Source organism: Garra rufa, chromosome 1, assembly GCF_049309525.1.
Source record: "Garra rufa chromosome 1, GarRuf1.0, whole genome shotgun sequence".
NCBI classification, from domain to species: Eukaryota; Metazoa; Chordata; class Actinopteri; order Cypriniformes; family Cyprinidae; genus Garra; species Garra rufa.
Window position 1 is genome coordinate 21,174,114 of NC_133361.1, and position 25,447 is coordinate 21,199,560.

The following is a 25,447-nucleotide window of genomic DNA, read 5'->3' on the forward strand; positions in this document are numbered from 1 at the left end:
ATCATGCAATTCTGAGGAAAAAGTCGGATTTGTGAGTTTATATCTCGCATTTCTGACTTTATAACTCGCAGTTTTGAGTTTATCATGCAATTCTGAGGAAAAAGTCAGATTTGTGAGTTTATATCTCGCATTTCTGACTTTATAACTCGCAGTTTTGAGTTTTTATCATGCAATTCTGAGGAAAAAGTCGGATTTGTGAGTTTATATCTCGCATTTCTGACTTTATAACTCGCAGTTTTGAGTTTATCATGCAATTCTGAGGAAAAAGTCAGATTTGTGAGTTTATATCTCGCATTTCTGACTTTATAACTCGCAGTTTTGAGGTTTTATCATGCAATTCTGAGGAAAAAGTCAGATTTGTGAGTTTATATCTCGCATTTCTGACTTTATAACTCGCAGTTTTGAGTTTTTATCATGCAATTCTGAGGAAAAAGTCAGATTTGTGAGTTTATATCTCGCATTTCTGACTTTATAACTCGCAGTTTTGCGTTTTTATCATGCAATTCTGAGGAAAAAGTCAGATTTGTGAGTTTATATCTCGCATTTCTGACTTTATAACTCGCCGTTTTGAGTTTTTATCATGCAATTCTTAGGAAAAAGTCAGATTTGTGAGTTTATATCTCGCATTTCTGACTTTATAACTCGCAGTTTTGAGTTTTTATCATGCAGTTCTGAGGAAAAAGTCGGATTTGTGAGTTTATATCTTGCATTTCTGACTTTATAATAGGGCTGTGCAATAAATCGCATGCGATTATCATGCGTATCTCATGAGTAAAGCCGGTTCTGTGATTAGTAGTACATCTCCATCACCTGCGTTCAGATGGCACGGTATTTAAAACACTGAGCCCTAGATCACTGAAAAGCTACGCAATATCGCGTTCAAAATCACGGATGAATCGCATTCAATTTTGATTGCGATATTGCGTAGCTTTTCAGTGATCTAGGGCTCAGTGTTTTAAATACCGCGCCATCTGAACGCAGGTGGTGGAGATTTACTACTAATCACAGAACCGGCTTTACTGATGAGATACGCATGACAATCGCATGCAATTTATTGCACAGCCCTACTTTATAACTCGCAGTTTTGAATTTTATCATGCAATTCTGAGAAAAAAAAGTCAGATTTGTTTTGTTTTTTTTTCAATTTCCCACTTCTGACTTTCTCGCAATTGTGAGTTTATATTATGCAATTCTGAGAAAGTCATAATTATGAGTTTATTTCTCAGAATTGTGAGTTTGTTTCACAGTTCTACCTTTACAACTCTCAATTGTGATTTTTTTATAACACGATTTTGAGGAAAAAAGTCAGATTTGCAAGTTTATCTCGCAATTCTAACTTTAGAACTTGAAATTGTTTATATCATATAACTCTGAGAAAAAAAGTCCGAATTATGACTTTATATCTCAGAATTGTGAATTTCTTACAATTCTGACTATATAACTTGCAATTTTGAGTTTTTATAACACAATTCTAAGAAAAAGTCAGTATCTCGCAATTCTGACTTTCTCGCAGTTGCGATTTTTATACCATGCAATTAAAAAAAAAAGTCACGTGATGTTGTAGATGTAGAGATGTGATGTGATCTTTTTACAAAACTTTATCTAATCCTGGTATGATTTAAAGTGTGAAGTTGTTCAAATTATAGTTTTTGCCATAATTTTACAGTTTTAAATGTTAACATAGACAAGGGTGGCGTTTCAAAACAATGTTGCTACCTAAAAATGTCGTTCTCTTCTAATATCTAAATTTTTCAGAGCTATTTTAAGATTCAGGATTTTGCTGATTTCAGGAAGTTTTCTTTGAGAAAAATTCCAATTTCCCCAATATCTAAGCACACTGTAATAATCAACCATATAGGAACATCTTTATAACATTGCACATTCATATTTTGTCGATGGCCATCGTTACCAGGTTTTTCAGATTTCAGTGTTAGTGTATTTATTTTTTTGTGTGTGTGTGCAGCATGACAAAGTTTTCTTATTTATTTTTTTTCCTCCTCTCCGTTTCCACAGTGGCTCACTGCGCCTCCTCTAGACAGATCATCTCGCACTGGAAGAACTGCACCCGGCATGACTGCCCCGTCTGTCTGCCCCTGAAAAATGCCAGCGACAAGAGAAACCAGCAGCGTAAGTCATACTCTCATTTAAAATAAACCACCTGCACTGATACATTCTCTGCACGAGTTATTTTCCAAGATGGATTTTGATCATATTTTCGGAGATAAAGGCTATACATCATTAGGGTGCTAAGTGGCAATGCATAAAAAAAACTAAACTATCATGTGAATTAATTATGGTTAAACACTGAATCTCATGAATAACGAAATATTTATTCTCTTATTAGGGCCATTAAGATTTTTTTGCAATTGGAAGTAATTGCAAAAAAAGTACAGTAATACACAAAATAATCTTTTCTACCCTTGCACACAAAGTTGGCCATTTTGAAAGTATAAAATAATTATTTAAATGTATTCACGCAGGTTTGTTACTTAACTGATTGTGTTCACCATCTCATGCTTTGAAATACATGGTACGTTCAGATGAGTGCTGCCACCTGTAGGTCATGTTTGCAGCTTAGCTGCGCTCTGAATGTGAAAGCATGAGACCAGCAGCGGATTCCGGCAGGCAGCGGGACTGTAATCTGACACCATGGGGGAGGGGCTCCACCCCTGGTTTTTCAGAGGGGGTGGGACGCCAAGAGCTCCCACTCTCTGATTGGACAGCCGATCGCTGACTCGTTTAAATCCCCCTGTAGTGGCAACAGAAGCACGTTCTCTGTGTCTCTTGCAGTTCTGCTCTCCGCCGCTGCTCAGACAGCTCTGTGATTGCAATATGGCTATTCCATTTCAGTCACTTGTGCTTCCAGTTAAAGTGGAATTACTGCACGATTGCAATTAATCTGAATAGAAATCATACTTCAAATGTATTTTGGTTTCAAGGCAAGATAGATGACTAGAATAAAAAAATAAATTAACTAATAGATATCACCGTGTTTCCGAAGTGTATTGATAACATTAAAGGATTACTCCACCTCCAGAATACAATTTTCCTGATATTTAATCACCCCCATGTTATTCAAGATATTCATGTTTTTCTTTCTTCAATCACAAAGAAATTAAGTTTTTTGAGGAAAACATTCCAGGACTTTACCCAATGGATTAAAGGTTAAAAATGCAGCTTCAAAGGGGCTCTACATGATCTCTGCTGAGGAATAAGGGTGTTTTTCTAGCAAAACAATCAGTAAAAATGTATTTACTTTTTAACCTTAAATGCTCATCTTGTCTAGCTCTGCGTGAACTCTGTGTATTCTGGTTCAAGACAGTTAGGCTACGTCAAAAACATCCCATCTCATTTGCTCATCCAACTTCAAAATTGTCTTACATCGCTGTTTTACCTTTTTTTTTTTCCAAAAGGGCATTTGATCTTCTTTGCATGTTCTCCTTTTAAACACTGGGTTGGTAGTTTTACAGCGATGTAGGATGACTTTGAAGTTGGAGGAGAAAATGAAATCACAGAGCTAGACAAGATGAGCATTTGAGGTTAAAAAGTATGTACTTTGTATTTTTTTTTTTTTTTTTTTTAGAAAGTAACTGATCGTTTTGCTAAGTAAGACACTTATTCCTCTTCTGGGATCGTGTAGAGACCTTTGAAGCTGCATTGAAACTGCATTTTTAACCTTCAATCTGTTGAGCCCTATTGAAGTCCACTATATGGAGAAAATCCTGAAGTGTTTTTCTCAAAAAACTTAATTTCTTTGCGACTTAAAGAAAACATGAACATCTTGGGTGACATAGGGCTGAGTAAATTATCAGGAAATTTTTATTTAGGAAGTTAAGTAATACTTTAAGATTTGCAGACACATTTTTGTTTTATATGTTTGTTTGTTTTTTATTAAATGTTGTTTAAATTATTAATTACTTATGCACTAACTTTGCATACACTCCCAGAACTGAAATCTGAACATTGAGTAAAGAAAGCCAGGTTTAAAATTCTTTCACTTCACTTTCAGTTGACAAATTAAAGTAAAAGCAGAATGGATTTTGGATATCCAAATTGGCTAATTTTATAAAAAACCTTCAGAATATATGAATAAAAGTAGTTTAATTCAACAAACATTGTTTTTGCTATTCACAGCGATGCTGAGCTCCCCCAACACTGGCATGCAGTCTCCGCTGGGCCCCGGGGGCACGAGTCAAACCGCTTCACCCTCCATCAGCAGCGGCACACACATAGACCCCAGCTCTATGCAGAGGGCATACGCAGCACTGGGCCTCCCGTATGGGAACCAGCCGGCTACGCAGGTCGCAGGACAGCAGCCAACGCAGACCCAGCAGCAGATGCGCTCCATGCCTGCATTAGGTATCAACTTCAATTCCAAAGGAAATCTAAAAAGTGTTTGAGGAAGAGCTGAATATTTATTGCGAACGAGTCAATGTTTCATATTCATTATTAACCTTGAAAGCTGCTGCCATTCTGTAACTTCATCTTGCGTCATATGGAATACTGTGAGCCATGCGCTGAACATGCAAACAAGTGCTAAATGCAATTTATTGAATATCTTCAAACATGCACAAGAAGTGCATCAGAATTTGTATTGCTTAATTACATTTAATACATGCAAATCATCAGATATCTTTAAACATACACAAGTGCATCAGAATCCTTATTGCACAATTAGATTTATCCAAAAGTTGGCATCAAATGCATCATGGTCTATAAACAATAGATTTTATTGCATCTGTTGTCAGAATGCATTGAAATTCATGCTGCTCCTCATATTGTGTATCCGTGTGTAACCCGTGTCTGGTTTCCCACAACATCTTCAGGCACTAACCAGATGAGCATTGGCGGTAACGGTATGGCCGATCAGACGAACCTTCACACTGATTCCTCTCTCCCCTCATCCCTCAGCAACAAGTGAGTCTTTTCATCTTTCATCCCTCACCTTTAACTTCTCTCACACACTGCAAAGCAGGACACGTTCATCTGGGGAGTACAGCAATGTGAAAGAGCAAACAGTGTCATTGTGGAATGATTTTAAAGCAATTATGTAGAAGTCTAACCAAAATGTATTTGGGCACTTTTAGCATTTGTCACATAATCACAGTTTATTCGCTGTGGTTTAGAAAATGGTAATGAAACACCATTTTGAGACAAGAACTCAGTTAAACTGTGTCAGAACAAATTCATCTTGATAATGTCAGGTAACTTTGATAGAAAGGTATAATGGATGACGATATTTACACACATATCAATACTTTGTTGACCAGTTACCAAGCAGTGCTTAATTTTGTTCAGTCTGTGGTGTAAAAAGGTTGCATTAGCAATTAAAGAAAAAACACTTAAAGGAGAACTCCGGTGTGATATTGACCTAAAGTGTATTGAATCATGATACCGAGTGTGAACGTACCTTGCATATTTCATCTCGGTTTGTGTCCAGCTGTCCGAAATCTGGGGTCAGTTAGCCGATGCTCACAACAGGCTGTCTATGAGAGTGAACAGGGCATCGGAAAAGCCATGTAAATAAATCACTGTTTTACGCCATTTACGAGGCACAAAGTAGCTCCACACTTCATCGGTAGACTTCCTAGGGCCCTGACATTTAAAACGAGGCATTGAGAACTCAGAAAAAGCACCGGTAGTTTATTTACAAGAAGCTTTATACAGACATCTTCCACCAGGAACAGAGCAGTCGCCGTCATCTTAAATGTAGTCACGATAAGTCGAGTGTCGAGCACGAAGGAAACTACTACCTGATACGTTGATAACCTGATAAATTCATTGGTGCTCGACACTCGATTTATCGTGACTAAGTTCAGGATGGCGGCTACCGGATTTTCTTTCCCAGGTACTGTCTGTATAAATCTTCTTGTAAATAAACTACCGGTGCTTTTTCTGAGTTCTCAATGTCTCGTTTTAAATGTCAGGGCCCTAGGAAGTCTACCGATGAAGTGTGGAGCTACTTTGTGCCTCGTAAAGGGCGTAAAACAGTGATTTATTTACATGGCTCCTTCGATGCCCGATTGACTTTCATTGACAACCTGTTGTGAGCATTGGCTAACTGACCCCAGATTTCGGACAGCTGGACACAAACCGAGATGAAATATGCAAGGTACGTTCACACTCGGTATCATGATTCAATACACTTTAGGTCAATATCACACCGGAGTTCTCCTTTAAGCAAAACATGGTCAGGTCAAAGTGTCTGAATAAGTTTTGTTCCCAAATTTTAATATTTTTCACTGGTAGTCCACTGAATGAAGAATTTTGGGGTATAATATGTCACAGTTACTTAATTTTGCTATCCTCACTTACATAAATGAACTAGAGTGTCCTGCACCCTGATGTCTGAATAATTTTTGGTTTTGAGATGATAAAAAGGAAAAATATTATAAAATATAAAAAACTGTTCTAAAATGCCTGGGTGTCAAAGACCTGCTTTGTTTAAAAACTACTGAAACGTGAAGAATTAATTTTTGTGGGAATGCCAGTTTATTTTATTTAGAAAACTCATGTCGTAATCCTGCTTCCACAGTCAGATGATGTCAGATGGGTCGAACATGGGCGGCACAGGGAACCTGCCCACAGCTGCACCGCTGTCAATGCCGGGCATGAAGAAGCCCTGGCACGAGCATGTCACTCAGGACTTGAGGAATCACCTAGTGCACAAGCTGTAAGTTGGAGAGGTCATCATGTTTCATAATCACGACTTGTCCAGGGCACTTCTCTTAACCCTCGATTTCCCTACAGAGTTCAAGCCATATTCCCGACCCCAGACCCTGCAGCACTGAAGGACAGACGCATGGAGAACTTGGTCGCTTATGCGCGTAAGGTGGAAGGGGACATGTATGAGTCTGCCAACAGCAGGGTAAAGCACCTAGACTTGCAGCGTTTCAACTTATCTTCAGGATGGTGTTTTGTGACGGTAAGCAGGTTCCTAATCTCCTAATCTCTTGTGTTCAGGATGAGTATTACCACTTTCTGGCTGAGAAGATCTACAAGATTCAAAAGGAGCTGGAGGAGAAGAGAAAGTCCAGGCTGTCGAAGCCCCAAATGGGCGCTCAGGGTCCTCAGCAGCCTGGCCTTCCCCAGCCCAACGCTATGGGGCCTGGACAAGCCATCCGGCCTCCAAGTTAGTGGCTTTTTTTTTTTTTTTAGTGATCTGAACTTATGGATGTTGAATGACCCCCGGCTGCTGTCTTGATTAGCTGCTTAAAATATGCCTTATTTTTTCAGATGGACCTGTTCCTATGCCCAACGTGCCAAATCAGTTGATGGCCCGGATGCAGGTCCCTCAAGGTATGTTTTTTTTTAATGTATACATATATACACTACCATTAAAGTTTAAGGTCATTAAGTTATAAAGAACTATCTGAGGCTCACCAAAGCTTGCTTTATACGATTAAAAAGACAGGGAAAAAGCAATATTGTGAAATTTTATTACAAGATAAAAGATACCAGAGATCTGATTTCTGTTTAAATTTGTTCTAAAATGTAATTAATTTCTGTGATCAAAGCTGAATTTTCAGCATCATTACTTCTAGTGGTGGCACGGTTCACAAAACCCACGGTTCGGTTTGTATCACGGTTTTAGGGTCACGGTTTTCGGTTCTGTACCGTTGTTGTTATTTTTTTTTTTTTTCTTTTAATCTTTAACACTCCAGAAATGTACTTCAGCATATGAAATACAGCTTAATTATCCACAATTTAGGATACAGTATTAAAAAAGTTATATCATGTAATCATGCATAAACTGAATTTGACTTGACTTTAAGCACATTATTGGGACCATCTCTGAGGAAAGCTAGGAGAGATTTCATCAATGTCTTCTCTCTTGATACAGCAAGAGAGAGAGGACATTGATGACATGCTTTTTCATTTTTTTTGGCAATAACAGGAGAATGTGTATTGCTATCTCTACAGGAATTTACGTGCTTTTTTTGCACATAAAGATTGAACGGAAGAATTAACTTGCATTTATCAAAGAGCCAACTTCAGTGTAGCTCTTACAAAAATAGTATCTTTTAAAAGAAAAAGAGAGGAACTCTTTTAAACAAGTTATTGGTTGGTTCATGTCAGATGACCTGCGGTGCACTTGCGGCATACTGACGCCGCTTCCATTATGAGCGTGCATACCGCGCGTCCACGTTTTAAATAACGAACATGAGCGCGCAAAAGACGCTACATGTGAACGGTCCCTTATACGACGGTGGCGCATCCTCCAACTCCGGGCAGCCTTTCTTATCTCTCCAACTTCCCATTTCTACACGTGACGTAACCTGCAGCACTCCACTTTTACTGTCTGTATGTCCACACACACCTCTTATTTCGATGTTGTAATCAGTTGTGCAAAGCAATGTTTCTGAATTCTGTAATAAGTTTTAAAACAACATTTATTTGAAATGGTAATATTTGTGACCCTGGAGCACAAAACCAGTCTTAAGTCGCTGGGGTATATTTGTAGCAATAGCCAAAAATACATAGTATGGGTCAAAATTATTGATTTTACTTTTATGTCAAAAATCATTAGGAAATTAAGTAAAGATCATGTTACATTAAGATTTTTTGTAAAATTCCTACTGTAAACCTATCAAAATGTAATTTTTGAATAGTAATATGCATTGTTAAGAACTTAATTTGGACAACTTTAAAGGTGATTTTCTCAGTATTTAGATTTTTTTGCACCCTTAGATTCCAGATTTTCAAATAGATGTATTTCGGCCAAATATTGTCCTATCCTAACAAACCATACATCAATAGAAAGCTTATTTATTGAGCTTTCATATGATGTATATATCTCAGTTTTGTAAAATTTAACCTTATGACTGGTTTTGTGGTCCAGGGTCACATTTAGTAACATTTTAAGTGCCTTTACTGCCATTTTTGATCTATTTAATGCATCTCTGCTGAACTATAGTGTTAATTTCTTTAACAAATCTCCCTGACCCCAAACTTTAACAGTAGTGTACATTCTTCTATACCATCTTTGGTTCTTTTTTTGGTGTAAATCTTTGGCAGAATGTAATAACTTAATCTCAGCAGCCTTTCTGAGTTTTTCTTATAAGTGAATGCATTTGAGGTCAACCTCAATTTAATCAGTTACAGTTTCATCAGCAATATTAGCAAAAACTATAGATTCAGGAAAATTATTTGCACTCTGAAATACGTGATATTACAGAAATAAAGAGATTGAGAATGTTGTTTCATGTTGACTTGGATAGGGATAAAAGCCGTCAGGCAGGTCATACTGGTAGCGCAGGAATTACTCAAAAGCTTCAATCTCCCGTTGAACAGAAAAGCTCTAACATTTTTTTAACGTGTTTTTTATCATGTTTTGCAGGGATGGGCCAGTTCAACCCCGTGACCATGCAGAACGTGCAGATGTCCCAGTCAACGGTGGGAGCTCCTCGGGCTGCGTCTCCTATGACCCACCCAACTCAAATGGGCATGAGTACTGTTCCAGCGGTGAGCAACAAGACTTGATTCCGTTTTTGGAATTTCATATTTTAAAATACTATTTTTTTTTTGGTTAGATTTAAATGTTTTCTCATATTATTTAAAGTTTATAGTCAACATTTTTTTTGACTTGTGCACCACAAAACCAGCTTGTTTTGCTAAAAAGTAAACGTATCTATTGCTTTGTCCCTCATGTTGTGTCCAAAATAATTTTTGGTAGATCAAAAATGCACTTTTGTGATTCAAATCTACTTTTCCTTCATTCTTTTGCAGATGGGTATGTCTCCCTCCAGGATGCCGCAGGCACCAGCCATGATCGGAGGCCATTCTAACAACATGGTGGGCCAGACGCCCAACCAGAACCAGTTCATGAACCAGACGCCGTTCCCAGCCTCAGCCGGGGGCATGAATGTGAATGTAAACATGGCCCAGCAGTCGGGACAGACTGTCCCACAGGTAAGGATTTGGGAGTCTTCAGTACGGTTTCATTGTTTGTGGTGTTATTTGGGCATTCATAAGAGATGTTTCACCACCACAAACACTTGTCTTCCTGTCATAGAGTGCATTAGTGCCTGCCTACTTTTTCAGTGGCGATGGTTCCCGAAGTGCTTTTTCCATTCATTTTCCATAGAGATTTAAAAAAAAAAACTACAAGCCATGAGCTAAACGAACCAGCAATGAGGAGAATTGAAACGTTACAAACGTTTATTTGAAGCACAAATGTATTTGAAAATCAAACTGAAACAAGACTGGGTACTTTAAATGAATAGTTTTGTTTCACCATTATTATTTGGGAATTGTAGTCATTTCCCTCTTTCTTATAAAATTTCTTCAAGTTGAAAATATGAATGTTTATATTCAAATATTTACATTTTTAAAAAGCGTCAGAAGCATAGATATATATTCGTAGATACCCCATTGGACCGCTCCAAGCACGTATATGCGTCCGCCATTTTGGAACGGTCCACTTGACGTTATCACCATACCGTAGGCTCGCAGACCAACGGCTGTTCAGGACTGTGGCATTTCGAATATTCAGTGATTACTATGGTGATTTACATAGATCTATGGGTGAATGACGTCAAGTGGACCGCAGCAAAATGGCGGACGGCTTACGTATAAAGGCCCATAGAAACAGTCGCTAATGAGGCATCTACTTATATATATCTATGGTCAGAAGACTGACTTTGTTTCATCATTAGAGGTGCTTTAATGGAGTGGGCGTTCCCTTTTTGGCCCGTTTGCTCTCTGATTGGTGGAATTTGTTTAGAATTATGGGTAATGTAGTTTTTAAACAGGATTCCTGCTGTGAAATGCAGTTCTGATGGCTTCAAGATAAGCATATGCCACCATTTAACAACCTTTTTAATAGGGCTGCCCTCGACTAAAGATTTTTCTCATTGACTAGATGTTCATTTTGATTATTAGTCGACTATTAGTTGTCTATTAATAAACCATATAAATAATAATAAGCCATTAATTGCCTACATAGCCCAATAAGTGCTGAAGTGACAGCAAAAAAGCTTGCCACAGTGCACCGGCCTAGTGCGTTCTTTGTTTTTTAGGCTTAATAGATGAAGTCTGTGAAACTGACTCCTCATCTCCGCAGTTGTGGATGCGCCTGTATGCACGTTTCAGATGGATTATATATTTTGAGAACATTTGTTTTCTATTTGAAAGACATTTCAGTCTCTATAGATATATTTTCATGTCTGTGAGGCAGGTATACACAGAGTTTCCAAGTTTCATGCTGAAGTTCAAATAGACTGAGACGGCACAAAGCGCATCCTGTTTGCTTTATTTTACAAAAGCGCAGTGTTTCGTTGCTATTGTGAGTGCACACAAATAAATGTGTAGTCTTTACAAATTCGAAAGATGTATTATGACCAAATGACGGAGTATTTTAAGAGCAAGTGACCGCATTGGAGGCTTCATCTGTCTTGCAGTGAGCACGCTACTGTTCAACTTCCACACTTCGCACAGACACTTAGTGACTTCACCACTTCCGTCTGTGACTAATACAATTTTGGTTCGACCAAGCCTCTTCTTGTCAACTATTAGGGGGCAGCCTTACTTTTTAAAGGTTTGAGGTTTGAGTGGGTTTCCCTATTAAGAAACAAATGGAGTTTTTACTTCTGGAGCCTGACTGTTGCACTCTGTTGTAGTTTGTTGTGTTGTATCTGAGTCGGTATGCCCTCCATCTCTCCCCTGCAGCAACAGCAGAACGCTAATCTGACCCTGAATCCTGTGGGCCCTCTGGGCACCCCGTCCGCCCTGCGCTCCACCCCTCCTCCGCCCTCCGCCTCAACCCCAGCAGCTGCCGCTAACCTACAGCCACTCCAGACCCAGCCGTCCACGCCGACCTCGGCCGGGGGCCACGTCACGCCCACCCATATCCCCAGCGGTTTGCCCCGCCCTCCCTCAGTCCTGGGCTCCTCCCCTGCTCCCTCCCAGCCGCTCACACCCCTGCAGCCCCAGCCTGAGCCCCCCATGCAGATGCAGCAGCCCACCTCTGTGCAAGCGCAGCAGCCCAGCACTCCGGTGAGGATCGCCTCAAAACACAGCCTCGATTGCAGATGTGTGCCATGGCAATCGTTTACTCATGTTCTTCCTTGTTTGTCTGTCCGTTAGCTCTCTCAGATGGCCGCTAGTGTTGATAATAGAGTTCCCACACCTGCATCCGTGGCTGAGACCCACTCCCAGCAAGCTTTGCCACCCGACTACCCTGCTGCCGAACCCAAAACAGAGCATCAGGAAGACGAGCAGGAATTTGAGTCAGGGAAAAAGCGACCTGATGTCAAGATGGAGGTGTGACATTGATAAAACTGAACTTAAAATTGGTTTAGCAATTCACATTAATTTCTTTATTCGGTTGTTTTTCTGAGAATTTTACACTACCGTTCAAAAGTAAGAAATTAATTTGTTTTATTCAGTAAGGATTCTTTAAATTGATCAAAAGTGACAGTAAAAGCATTTAAAATGTTAAATTCGATTTAAAATAAATGCAGTTTTTTTTTTTTTTTTTTTATAATTATCAAATGATTGTGGTTTCCTCAAATATGAAGGAGCAGAACTGTTTTCAACATTGATAAAAAAAAATATTGAAAAAAGCAAATCAGCATTATAATGATTTCTGAAGATTGGAGTAATGATACTGAAAATTCAGCTTTGCATCACAGAAATAAATGACATTTTAACATATATTCAAATAGAAAATAGTTATTTTAAATTGTAATAATATTTCACATTTTTACAGTTTTTACTGTATTTTTGAACAAATAAATGCAGCCTTGGTGAGCAGAAGAGACTTCTGCGACATTAAAGAGACATTCAACTTTTGAACAGCGCTATATATATATCACAATATTTCAATGTCTCATCTAATGACATAGTCTATAGTAAACGTCTAAATGTAATTAATTTTGTTCAATAGGATGAAGATGTCAAACCTCCTCAAATAAAAGAGCAACCAGAGTCTGTAGAACCTAAACAGGAACCGATGGAGACGGAGGAGAAGAAACCAGAGATTAAGACTGAGCCGAAAGAGGAGGAAGTGTCCAGCGCTAACAGCACCACACCATCCGGCCAATCCGCCCAGTCCCGCAAGAAAAGTACAAACAATATTATGAAAACATTGAAATAGCATTCAGTTATATCTGCAACTTAATTATTAATCACATGACGTCATGATTTGTTACAGTTTTCAAGCCAGAGGAGCTCAGACAGGCGCTGATGCCTACATTAGAAGCTCTGTATCGTCAAGACCCAGAATCCTTGCCCTTCCGCCAGCCAGTGGATCCTACTCTCCTGGGCATCCCGGTAAATCCCATACACCTATTGGGCTAATATTTTATTGATATCCCTTCCAGTGATCTGAATATTTTGGATAAAACAACCCAGTTCTGATAGTTTGGCCTAGAAACCTAATTTTTGATAGATCTATCAATAATAGCTTTCCATCAAGTACAGTTTTTTCCCAAAATAAGAATGAAGATTTTTCTAATATGTGACCCTGGACCACAAAACTAGTTATACAAGTCCATTTTCTGAATACTGAGTAAATAAGCTTTTCTTTGATGTATGGTTTGTTAGGACAGTATTTGTTTAAGGTACAACTACTTAAAAATCTGGAATCTGAGGGTGCAAAAAAATCTAAATATTAAGTAAAATTATTTTAAAGTTGTCCAAATGAAGTTCTTAGCAATGCATATTACTAATAACAATTAGGTTTTAATATATATATAATATATAACAGCAGGAAGTTTACAAAATATCTTTATTAAAAAAAACATGATCTTTACTTAATATCCTAATGAATTGTCATAATTTTGATCATTTTGACCTATACAATGTATTTTTGGCTATTGCTACAAACATACCCATGCTACTTAAGACTGGTTTTGTCATGCAGGGTCACATATATGTATATACGCATTAGCTGTATTGCACTTAAAAGTAACAAGCACTAAATTGTCTTCTGAATGATTCGTGCATATGAAAATCAGCTGGACAGGAATTGTCTTAGTGGCAGTTTTTCTGATGTTTAAGGGATAATAATTGAAGACGACTTCACTTTACAAATGAACATCAAAAGCAAAAATGATACAAAATGCATCAAATTTTGAAAAAGTGAGGCATGCTCAAGCAATCACAATGTGTTTGGTCTTGATTTATCAGGATTACTTCGACATTGTCAAGAACCCAATCGACCTTTCCACCATCAAGAGAAAGCTGGACACTGGGCAGTATCAGGAGCCTTGGCAGTATGTTGACGACATCTGGCTGATGTTCAACAACGCCTGGCTCTACAACCGCAAAACATCTAGAGTATACAAGTACTGCTCGAAGCTGGCCGAGGTGTTCGAGCAGGAAATTGACCCCGTCATGCAAGGTCTGGGATACTGCTGTGGGCGCAAGGTGAGAACTGTAGCTTCTTCATCTAGGAAAAGAGTGGTTTGCTTAGGTGAACGCCTTTAAATGAGCTCAAACTCCTCAAATGAAACGAAGAGCATCTCTAGATTTTTTTTTTTTTGAGTGCAGTTCCATGTTGTTGGTGTTAACTCCATCTAAAGCTAAAAATGTTTTTTTGATTTAATTAATCTGAAATATTAATTAAATTGTTTTCTGTTTCCACAGTATGAGTTTTCACCTCAGACACTTTGCTGCTATGGCAAGCAGCTCTGTACTATCTCCAGAGACGGCACATATTACAGCTACCAAAACAGGTAACCAATGGCATGATCAGTGGTGTGAGAAATGAGAGGGTGATGAATGACTTTCCAAGTGGGACTGTGATGCACTGAGAATCAGGCTTGTGACGTTTAGCGCTCCGTTGACTCCATGTTGTTTGCACCTTATAAACAGAGTCATAAAAGCAAGTTCAAAGGTGAACCGTCTTGCTCAAAGCTACAGTAGTAATGCTTTGTGGGTCAGTCGTTGTGGGTTCCACCTACTAGGCTGTTCCACCCACAAGGCCACTAGTATTTGCATAAATCCTGAGAATGTTAGTTAATCAGAATTAAACCAAAATATAATTTCTATTCATATTATTATACAGTTGAGGCCAAAATTGTACATACACATTGCAGAATCTACAAAATGTCAATTATTTTACCAAAATCAGAGGGATCATACAAAATGCATGATATTTTTTATTTAGTACTGACCTGAAAAAGATATTTCACATAAGATATTTGCATATAGTCCACAATTAAACTGCCTGCTGTTCTTCGGAAAAATCCTTCAGGTCCCACAATTTGTTTTGTTTTTCAGCATTTTTATGTATTTGAACCCTTTCCAACAATGACTGTGTGATTTTGAGATCCATCTTTTCACACTGAGGACAACTGAAGGACTGCAACTATATATGCAACTATTGCAGAAGGTTCAAATGCTCACTGATGCTCCAGAAGGGAACATGATGCATTAAGAGCTGGGGGTGAAAACTTTTTGTATTTGAAGATCAATTTAACTTATTTTGTCTTCTGGGAAACTTGTAATTATCTTCTGTGGTTTTTGAAGGGCAGTACTAAATGAAAAATATGGTATTTAGGCAAAATAAGAAAAATGTACCCACCTTCATTCTGCTCAAAAGTTTTCACCTCCTGGCTCTTAATGCATCTTTTTTCCTTCTGGAGCATCAGTGAGTGTTTGAATCGTCTGTAATATTTGCATATGAGTCCCTCAGTTGTCCTCAATGCGAAAAGATGGATCTCAAAATCAAAGTCATTGGCGGAAAGGGTCCAGATACACACAAATGCTGAAGAAACTAAAAATTTGTGGGACCTGAAAGATTTTTCTGAAGAACAGCAGGCAGTTTAACTGTTCAGGACAAACAATCCATGAACAACTATCACTAAACAAAAACAAAACAAAAAAAAATTGCTGTGGATCATTAGGTAACAACACAGTTTTAAGAATGTAGTATTAAGAAGTGCAGACCTGGAATTTTAGTTTTAAATCTCTTTTTAAATTGCAAACTATTTCACCTTCACCGCCAAATTTTTAAAGCTCTAATTGTCCTGACATTAAAATTCGTATGCCTGGAAATGCTCTGGTGCAACACTTTTCCTAACTGACATTAGTGTGACATTATGTGTCTTATCTCATCATGTTGTCTGTTTCTGGTGCATGCCTTTAATTTGTTTTTTATTTTGGCAGTTACTTTCTAGTGCATCAAAAGACGTACCAACCTTAATTTAATGTTCATTTGTGAGTTTGAATGCTAACCTGTCCTCTGCCTTGGCCTGTTTGTTGTGTGCCAATCTCTGCCTGACCCCGCGTTCTGCGCTCTTGTGCTGTGCTGCTCTCCGTGTGCCGGTTTGCCTGTGCTCTTGTATGGTGGCTCCAGTTCACCCAAATATGGCCTTGTTGCCGACAGGTATCACTTCTGCGAGAAGTGCTTCAACGAGATTCAGGGCGACAGTGTCACCCTGGGAGATGACCCAGCGCAGCCGCAGACGTACGTATCTGCTGATGCCCAAAAGGCTTTGAGGTTTTGCATTTTCTTTATTCTTAAAAATGATTTGTGCATGCATGAAGGTGCGATGTAGAATTTATCCTGTATGTCTCTCTGCAGCATGATATCAAAGGAGCAGTTTGAGAAGAAGAAAAATGACATGTTGGACCCTGAGCCGTAAGTCTCGTCATTTTGATGATCATAATTTAATTTAGATCATGTATTTGTGACCCTAGACCACAAAACCAGTATTAAATAGAATGCTTATGTTTGTAGCAAGAGACAAAATTACATTGTATGGGTCAAAATTATTAATTTTTTCTTTTGTCAAAAAACATTAGGATATTAAGATCATGTTCCATGAAAATATTTTGTAAATTTCCTACTGTAAATATATCAACTTAACTTTTGATTAGTAATATGCATTACTAAGAACTTAATTTGGACAACTTTAAAGGCAAAGTTCTTTTATTTTAATGATTTAAATTTTTATTTTTTTTGCACCCTTAGATTCCAGATTTTCAGATAGCTGCCTCTCAGCCAAATATTGTCCTGTCCTAACAAACTATGCATCAATGTAAAGCTTATTTATTCAAAAATATTGACCCTTATGACTGGTTTTGTGGTCCAGGGTCACATTTTATGTGAATAGTATGTATACTAATGCATATGCATGCAAATACTATGAAAGTGTGTCGAAAATTGCATTTTTAACACATTCCTCTGCCTAACAGCTTTGTTGAATGTAAAGACTGCGGTCGGAAGATGCATCAGATCTGTGTACTGCATTATGACGTCATCTGGCCATCAGGGTGAGTTTTTTATCCTGATATTCTCCTGAACTTTAGCTTGACGCAACATGATCCTACAGCTGCTTTGTTTTCTCTCCTTCCTATAACAGTTTCATCTGTGACAACTGCCTGAAGAAGTCAGGGAAATCCAGAAAGGAAAACAAGTTTTCTGCTAAAAGTAAGTGCTTTTGAACCATCTTCCTGCTTGCCTCTCTGTCTTTTGCAGAGAAAGTAACCCTCTGTGTTTCTTCTGATCAGGGTTACAGAGCACGAGACTGGGCTCGTACATCGAGGACCGAGTGAATAAGTACTTGAAGAGGCAGAATCACCCAGAGGCCGGAGAGGTGTTTGTACGGGTGGTCGCTAGCTCTGATAAAACCGTTGAGGTCAAACCTGGAATGAAATCCAGGTAATGTCACAGATAATAAATATGAGTCAAGTGTTTGACTCTGTTGAAGTTATTTCAAATGATTTCCTATTGACTAAAAAAGTCTGGCATGTACTTGAATTGGAGGAGTTAATTTTGCATTATTTTTTCGCAGGTTTGTTGATTCAGGAGAGATGTCAGAAAGCTTTCCCTACAGAACCAAAGCACTTTTTGCGTTTGAGGAGATTGATGGAGTCGATGTGTGTTTCTTCGGCATGCACGTCCAGGAATATGGATCCGAATGTCCCTTTCCTAACACCAGGTATCATGCAAACACTGATCAGTGGGATAAAAAAATTACCAATTGTGACCCTGTGTAGCATGGTTATGTATGCACAAAACACCAAAAATACATTGAATGGGTCCAAATGATCATTTATTCTTTTATGCCCAAAAATCATTAGGATATTAAGTAAAGAATATGTTCCATGAAGATATTTTGTAAAACTTAATTTTTGATTAGTAATATGCATTGCTAAGAACGTCATTTGGACAACTTTAAAGGCAATTTTCTCAATATTTAGATTTTTTTTGCACCCTCAGATTCCAGATTTTCAAATAGTTGTATCTCAGCCAAATATTGTCCTAACAAACCATACATCAATGGAAAGCTTTCAGATGATGTAAAAATCTCAATTTAAAAAAAATAAACCCTTACGACTGGTTTTGTGGTTTAGGGTCACAATTGTGCCTTGAACAGGCTGTATTGACTAATTGTCTTGTTTTACTCCTTTTTCCAGACGGGTATACATATCATATCTTGACAGTATTCACTTCTTCAAGCCTCGATTGCTAAGAACTGCAGTTTACCATGAGATTCTCATTGGTTATTTGGAGTATGTTAAGAAACTTGGGTAAGTATCACCTTGAAGTTTAAAATCGTTCCTTAAAGATGGAGTGTGTGATAAAATACTCTTTTTTTCATTCTTAGCTTTAAAATAAGTCCACTACAGCTGTCATGATTTCTCAATTTAATTTGACTACTCTATTTTTAAAAAGTCCTCGACTGCAATTTGCTGTGTCGAGTAACCGCCAAAATACAGAAGTGGCATATTCCATGGATGAGAATCCATGAAACACATTTTAGACCGTTTTCCAAGACTGCATGATATATAAAACCCATTTAAAAATCATTATAAAGTATATTGAGAAAGCAACTTTCTCAATATGCTAACTGTTCATCGCAATTTTAAAATAAAAGCTCCAACCCTCACTTTGAGTTTACACGTTTTGATGTCCACATATCAAGAAATTGCAGTGGCTGTAGCATATCTGTCATAAAGATAAGGCCTAATATTAAATATTTAGTGGATATTTGAATTAAATATTGTTTAGCAAGGATTAGATTGCACAGTAAAGTGTAAAAACAATCGTCAGACCATTGGCACCCTCTGCATTAATTTGTTATAATGTGAAATGTACTTTACATTTCAGATGATGTAATTTAACAGTTTTGTTCAATAAAAACATATGATTAGTTGCTTTTGAAACTTTATTTGAACTAATTATTATTGCTCTTATTGGTATTATATATGTATTTAAGTCATTTAAAAGTGTATTGTTCACTTAGGTCTATTTTTTTACCACTTAAAATGTATTCTAATTATTTGATTACTCGAATAATCATCAGAATAATTGACAGATTACTCGATTACCAAAGTAACGTTAGTGACAGCCCCTAAAGTCCATTATAAATAAGTAATTTGTAAGCTGTTAGCCCAAACAAAAACAAATTTAGAAACTTGCTTGGGTCTATTTTTATTACCACAAAAGAGTATTATTATTATTGGATTACACGATTAATCATCAGAATAATCGACCGATTACTTAATTACCAAAATAATCGTTAGTGCCAGCCCTAGAGTCCACTATAAATAAGTAACTTGTAAGCTGTTTGCCCAAACAAAAAGAAATATGGAAACTTTGTCTATTTTTATTACGACAAAAAACTATATTTATTACTATATTTATCCGATTGCTTGATTAATCATCAGAATAATTGACAGATTACCAAAATAATCGTTAGTGACAGCCCTAAAGGCCACTATAAATAATATCATAAGCTGTTTGCCCAAACAAAAATAAATTGGGAAATTTGCTCATGTCTATTTTTATTACCACAAAAAAAGTATTAGAATTATCCAATTTCTCGATTATTGGTCAGAATAATCGGCCAACTACTTGTTTACCAAAATAATCCTTAGTGACAGCCATAAAGGCCACTATAAATAATTCATAAGCTGTTTGCCCAAACAAAAATAAATTGGGAAACTTGCTTATGTTTATTTTTATTACCACAAAAAAGTATTAGAATTATCCGATTACTTTATTAGTCAGAATAATAGGCCGACTACTATTTTACCAAAATAATCGTTAGTGACAGCCCTAAAGTGCACTACTTGTTTACCAAAATAATTGTTAGTGGCAGCCCTAAAGGCCACTATAAACAATTTGTAAGCTGTTTGCCCAAACAAAAACAAATTGGGAAACCTGCTTGCATACCTTTTCACTTCACCATCAACACTGTTAAAAAGCTTGCTTTTGTGGTCTAATGGCACTGGTAGGGTTATGTTCTAATGGATGGTTTTTTTTTTTGTCCCCCCCCCCCCCCCACCTATAGGTATGTAACTGGTCATATCTGGGCCTGCCCACCTAGTGAAGGCGATGACTACATCTTCCACTGTCACCCTCCTGATCAGAAGATTCCCAAGCCTAAAAGACTGCAGGAGTGGTACCGCAAAATGCTGGACAAAGCCTTCGCAGAAAGAATCATCCATGACTATAAGGTATGCCAATGCTGAATTAGTTTTAGAGGGATTTGCGCTCTGTTAGTTTTCATTCACAACGGGTTAACGTCACACTGACACAATTATGACTCACAAAATGACTCACTTGTGTTATGCAGGACATATTTAAGCAGGCCACGGAGGACCGTCTTACAAGTGCCTATGAGCTGCCCTATTTCGAGGGTGATTTTTGGCCCAACGTTCTGGAGGAAAGTATCAAGGAGCTGGAGCAAGAGGAGGAGGAGAGGAAGAAGGAGGAGAATACAGCCTCCACTGAGACAACAGAGGTTAGTCAGAGAGCCAAGTGGTGTGAATTAGTATTTAGTGTAGTCTGTAGCCATTTTTTAAACCTCTTCCTTTTCCACAGGGAGCCCAAGCTGACAGCAAGAACGCCAAAAAGAAGAACAATAAGAAGACCAACAAAAATAAGAGCAGCGTGAGCCGCGCAAACAAAAAGAAGCCTGGGATGCCGAATGTAGCTAATGATCTGTCCCAGAAGCTATATGCAACAATGGAGAAGCACAAAGAGGTTTGATGTGACTCCTTAAATTTTATTTTTATTTTTACCTGAATACATTTTTGCTCAAAAGTGCTGACCAGAACAACCTCTTGCTTCCCAAAATCCAGGTCTTCTTCGTGATCCACCTGCATGCTGGTCCAGTGATTAACACCCTGCCTCCGATCCTGGATCCTGACCCAATGCTGACCTGCGATCTGATGGATGGCCGTGATGCCTTCCTGACTCTGGCCAGGGACAAGCACTGGGAGTTCAGTTCCCTACGCCGCTGCAAATGGAGCAGTATGTGTATGCTGGTGGAGTTACACAATCAGGGCCAAGACAGATTTGTGTACACTTGCAACGAATGCAAGCACCACGTAGAGACACGCTGGCATTGCACTGTTTGCGAGGTAAGTCTTCTCTTTGTGGCTTTGACATAGGGGCGTGCGATATATATCGTCTACGATTAATATTGTAATTATTATTTTAATGATGTTCGATTTGACATTATTGATTATTTTTTGTTTATTTTTTTGTAAATGACTCGCAATGACTCGCTTATTAGAACTTACTTGCTGCTACCTACTGGCATTTTATTGTTTAAATCATTTCAAATATCAGTATTAAATGTTTAATATAGCAGGTTAAATGCGTAACAGCCCAAATGTCTTATTCTAATTCACTGATTAAATGTAGGAGTTTGACTCAAAAGATAATGCACAATTTTTATTTAAAAAAATGGCTCTTTAAAGTGTAAAATGCCCATAAAAGGTAAAAATCAATTTAAACTTACTGAAAAAGATTCATTTCTATGTGTGAACTGACCACCACACAGAATATGATGAATATCAAAAAATTTTAGTCAGCTGTCTGTGGTCGTCCTCAAGATACCAGCACAATAACATACTCAACAAAACATTGTCTCATTATCGTTATCAATAAAATCCCAGAAAATATTGAGGTGTTTTTTTTTTGTTTTTTTTTTGTCAATATTGCACACCCCTACTTTGTCAGCAGTTTAGTGTATTGCCATTGTTTGCTATCCAACAGGTGTTTTTAAAAACAGAAATGGTACTATTTTATCACTTTATAAAGATAGGTTTATACTAGTAGGTTGCAGGTTCAAACTTCACAATGAGAGAACCTTCTTAACTGCAAATATATCCATAGTCTCCGGTTTTGCAGCAGTAAATGTAACATTGATTATCTAGAAAACAATATCAATTTTTCTTCTGTTTTCTTTCAGGACTTTGATCTATGCATTAACTGCTACAACTCCAAGGGCCATGAGCACCCAATGGTGAAGTGGGGTTTGGGACTGGACGACGACAGCAACCAGGGCGGCGAAGCCAACAAGAGTCCGCAGGAGAGTCGACGCCTCAGCATCCAACGCTGCATCCAGTCGCTGGTGCATGCCTGCCAGTGCCGCAACGCCAACTGTTCTCTGCCGTCTTGTCAGAAGATGAAGAGAGTGGTGCAGCACACCAAGGGCTGTAAGCGCAAGACAAACGGAGGCTGCCCGGTTTGCAAGCAACTCATCGCGTTGTGCTGCTACCATGCTAAGCACTGCCAGGAGAACAAGTGCCCCGTGCCCTTCTGTCTCAATATCAAGCACAAGCTGCGGCAGCAGCAGATTCAGCAGCGGCTGCAGCAGGCGCAGATGATGCGCCGACGCATGGCACTCATGCAGGGCAGGGGAATGCCTCCTAGTCTGCCCTCCCCAACTACCCCAGGAGGTCCGGGAACACCCAACTCTCAGCAGCTGCAGCAGCAACAACAACAGCAGCAGCAGCAACAGCAGCAGCAGCAGCAGCCTAACCCGCCTCAGACCGCGCAAACATTACCCAACCAGCCACAGCAGCAGCAGCCGCCGCATCCAAATGTGGCTGGAATGGTGCAGCCCTTCCCCAACCAACCGCCTACACCAGGGTCGCAGGGTAAGCCAGGCCCGCAGTCCTCACCTCTGCACCCCCAGTCTCCCCTGCCCATGCCTCCTCAACAACAGCCGCAGCCCTCTCCGCAGCAGCAGCAGGCTTTGAAGGTTGCGAAACAGATTGAGATGATGACCAAAGTTCAGCAGCAGCAACAACAACAGCAGCAGCAGCAGCAAGACTACAGAATGAATATGAATGGCATGCCGATGAACCAACCTCGCATGATGACTCCCATGCAGATGATGCCCCCTCGTGGTCCTCAGATGGTTCAGAACATGCAGCCTGGCCAGTGGCCAGGTGGGATGCAAGGGGCCATGCAGAATCCGCAAGCGGCTCCGCCGCAGCAGGTGCCGCCTCAGCAGATGGCCATGGCCCAGCAGCAGTCTCAGGTAGCACAGACGCCGCAACAGGCGCAAATGATGCAGCGCGCCTTGATGCAGCAGCAACAACAGCAGCCGCGGCAGATGCAGCCCGTAATGCCTCCCCAGCAGGCGCAACCACAGGCCCCGCAGCAGCAAGGCATGCAGCAGCGAGGAGTGACCAGCAGCATCGCTCCAGGAGCACTGCAGGACTTGCTGCGAACGTTAAAATCGCCAAGCTCCCCTCAGCAGCAACAGCAGGTTCTCAACATCCTCAAATCAAACCCGCATCTCATGGCGGCGTTTATCAAGCAGCGGACGGCGAAATACCAAGCCAGCCAACCGCAGCAGCAGAACCCACAGGCCATGCTCGCAGGTCAGCCGGGAATGCAGAACATGGCTGCGATGCAAACGGGCCCTGTGCAGAGACCCGTCATGCCGCCTCAGCAGGCGCAGCCGGCCGCGAACCAAGCCATGGCCGCCCTCGGACCCCAAGGACAGATGATTAACGCTGCGCACAACGGAAACCAGCAGCTGTTCCGCCGGCAACTAATGCGCATGCAGCAACAGCAACAACAGGGAGCGATGCCTCCGGGACAAGGGAGATTCCCGCAACCCCAAGGCGCAGCCAGCTACTCGCAAATCCGCATGCAGCAGCAGATGGCCATGCAGGGAGGCTCCGGGCCCATGGGTCAGATGCCGCCCATGGCTCAGATGGGCATGGACGCCCAGCAGAACATGCTGCAACAGCGCTTACTGCAGCAGCAGCAACAGCAGCAGCAGCAGCAGATGCTGAAGCAGCAAATGGGATCGCCGGCACAGGCAGCTTCCATGAGTCCCCAACCCCACATGCTTGCAGGACAACCGCAGGGAGCTCACCTGCCCGGACAGGCCATGGCCAACGCACTGGGCAACCAAGTGAGGTCGCCTGCGCCCGTGCAATCGCCCCGCCCCCCGTCCCAACAGCCGCAACATTCCAGCCCGTCCCCGCGCATGCAGCCCCAGCCCTCGCCCCAGCACGCCGCCCTACACTCTGGCGCGTCCCACCCCAGCCTGGCGGGACCCATGCCGGGCCCCATGGACCAGGCTCACCTGTGCACACCCGAACAGAGTGCAATGCTTCCGCAGCTGAACACGCCAAACCGTGGCGGGCTGACCAACGACCTGAGTATGGTTGGGGACACCACGGGAGACACGTTAGAGAAGTTCGTCGAGGGATTGTAGCATTAAAGAGACGTACTTTTTGAGGAGAGAGGTGTGTTTTGTACACAGGATATGGGAGAAGGCGACAAATGAACTGTAATAGGTTTACACAACCAATGGACTGCTTTTTCTTCCCTGTTGGAGGGATTGAAATTACTGTTTAAAGAGCAGAATCACAAAGGGTATTTTTCGGGGAGGGTTGTCGGACCGGCCTAAATGCAGTTCTGGTCTACGAGTTACATTTTTAATTGTTTTGTTGTTTTTTTTGTTTGTTTGTTTTTCCAGGGAGGGGGTTATCTTGAGCTTATGGACTTTTTAAATGGAATTTCTCAAGGCAGAATAATTTGATTTTATTATTGAAGACTTTCTTTTGTATGTTTGCAAACTGAAATGCATTTTTTTTTTTTTTTTTTTTTTGGTGTGTGTGTGTGTTTAGGGACTGTAAGATACTCGGTGTGGAATTAGGATCAGGATCAATCCTCATTCCTGTCTGATACGTATTCACATTTACCAGGTTTGGAAAAGGACGTGCCGCCTTTTTCTCTCCAAACTGTGGAGTTTGTACAGAGGACCTGTATTCATTTGTACAGAAAGGAGCTTGGCTACTGCACACACAAACACGGACACACGAACACGAACACACGAGCAAATTGTGAAAGTTGCTCTTATTTTTCAAGGTGCCCAAATGCGTTAATTTATTGGCCTGGATTCAGTAGTTGTCTCTTAAGATGTAGGAAGATGTTCCTGTTTTTCTCGTTTGATCTCTGAAACATCAATGATGTCCCCTCCACCTCGCGTATGAGGGCCGGAGCTTCGTCTGACTGCTGATTTGTTCAAAGAGTTCTTCAGTCAACCTCTTTTGTTTTTCTCCTCATGAAACTTGAATTGAAGGTGAACGATTCTTTAATGTAAATCATGCAGCTTGATGACATACTGTAAATAAAAGGAAAAAAGATTGAGATCGCTGTAAAAACTGGTTAAGAACTTGTTTCGTACTTATATACCATATTGTTAAATAAACTGTGTGCAACAGA

At 39.9% G+C, this 25,447-nt stretch overlaps 1 protein-coding gene across 4 annotated transcripts in view; it reads left to right on the forward strand.

The window, feature by feature from the left end:
• Window positions 1–25,447, forward strand: part of LOC141332154 (CREB-binding protein-like) — a 59,856-nt gene extending 34,409 nt beyond the window's left edge. The window contains exons 5-31 of one of the 4 annotated variants that reach the window (XM_073837261.1): window positions 2,014–2,127; window positions 4,135–4,359; window positions 4,827–4,917; window positions 6,536–6,673; window positions 6,751–6,868; window positions 6,964–7,132; window positions 7,237–7,299; window positions 9,341–9,465; window positions 9,730–9,912; window positions 11,671–11,997; window positions 12,088–12,264; window positions 12,890–13,067; window positions 13,157–13,275; window positions 14,134–14,373; window positions 14,593–14,681; window positions 16,337–16,450; window positions 16,535–16,591; window positions 17,149–17,226; window positions 17,316–17,383; window positions 17,464–17,614; window positions 17,748–17,894; window positions 18,373–18,486; window positions 20,253–20,418; window positions 20,538–20,705; window positions 20,786–20,947; window positions 21,046–21,327; window positions 22,164–25,447. In XM_073837261.1, coding sequence (XP_073693362.1) covers window positions 2,014–2,127; window positions 4,135–4,359; window positions 4,827–4,917; window positions 6,536–6,673; window positions 6,751–6,868; window positions 6,964–7,132; window positions 7,237–7,299; window positions 9,341–9,465; window positions 9,730–9,912; window positions 11,671–11,997; window positions 12,088–12,264; window positions 12,890–13,067; window positions 13,157–13,275; window positions 14,134–14,373; window positions 14,593–14,681; window positions 16,337–16,450; window positions 16,535–16,591; window positions 17,149–17,226; window positions 17,316–17,383; window positions 17,464–17,614; window positions 17,748–17,894; window positions 18,373–18,486; window positions 20,253–20,418; window positions 20,538–20,705; window positions 20,786–20,947; window positions 21,046–21,327; window positions 22,164–24,434 — 6,134 coding nt within the window. In that variant the 3' untranslated portion in view covers window positions 24,435–25,447. The remainder of the gene's footprint in view (window positions 1–2,013; window positions 2,128–4,134; window positions 4,360–4,826; window positions 4,918–6,535; window positions 6,674–6,750; window positions 6,869–6,963; window positions 7,133–7,236; window positions 7,300–9,340; window positions 9,466–9,729; window positions 9,913–11,670; window positions 11,998–12,087; window positions 12,265–12,889; window positions 13,068–13,156; window positions 13,276–14,133; window positions 14,374–14,592; window positions 14,682–16,336; window positions 16,451–16,534; window positions 16,592–17,148; window positions 17,227–17,315; window positions 17,384–17,463; window positions 17,615–17,747; window positions 17,895–18,372; window positions 18,487–20,252; window positions 20,419–20,537; window positions 20,706–20,785; window positions 20,948–21,045; window positions 21,328–22,163) is intronic. The other 3 variants (XM_073837269.1, XM_073837277.1, XM_073837283.1) reach the window with 3 other exon arrangements.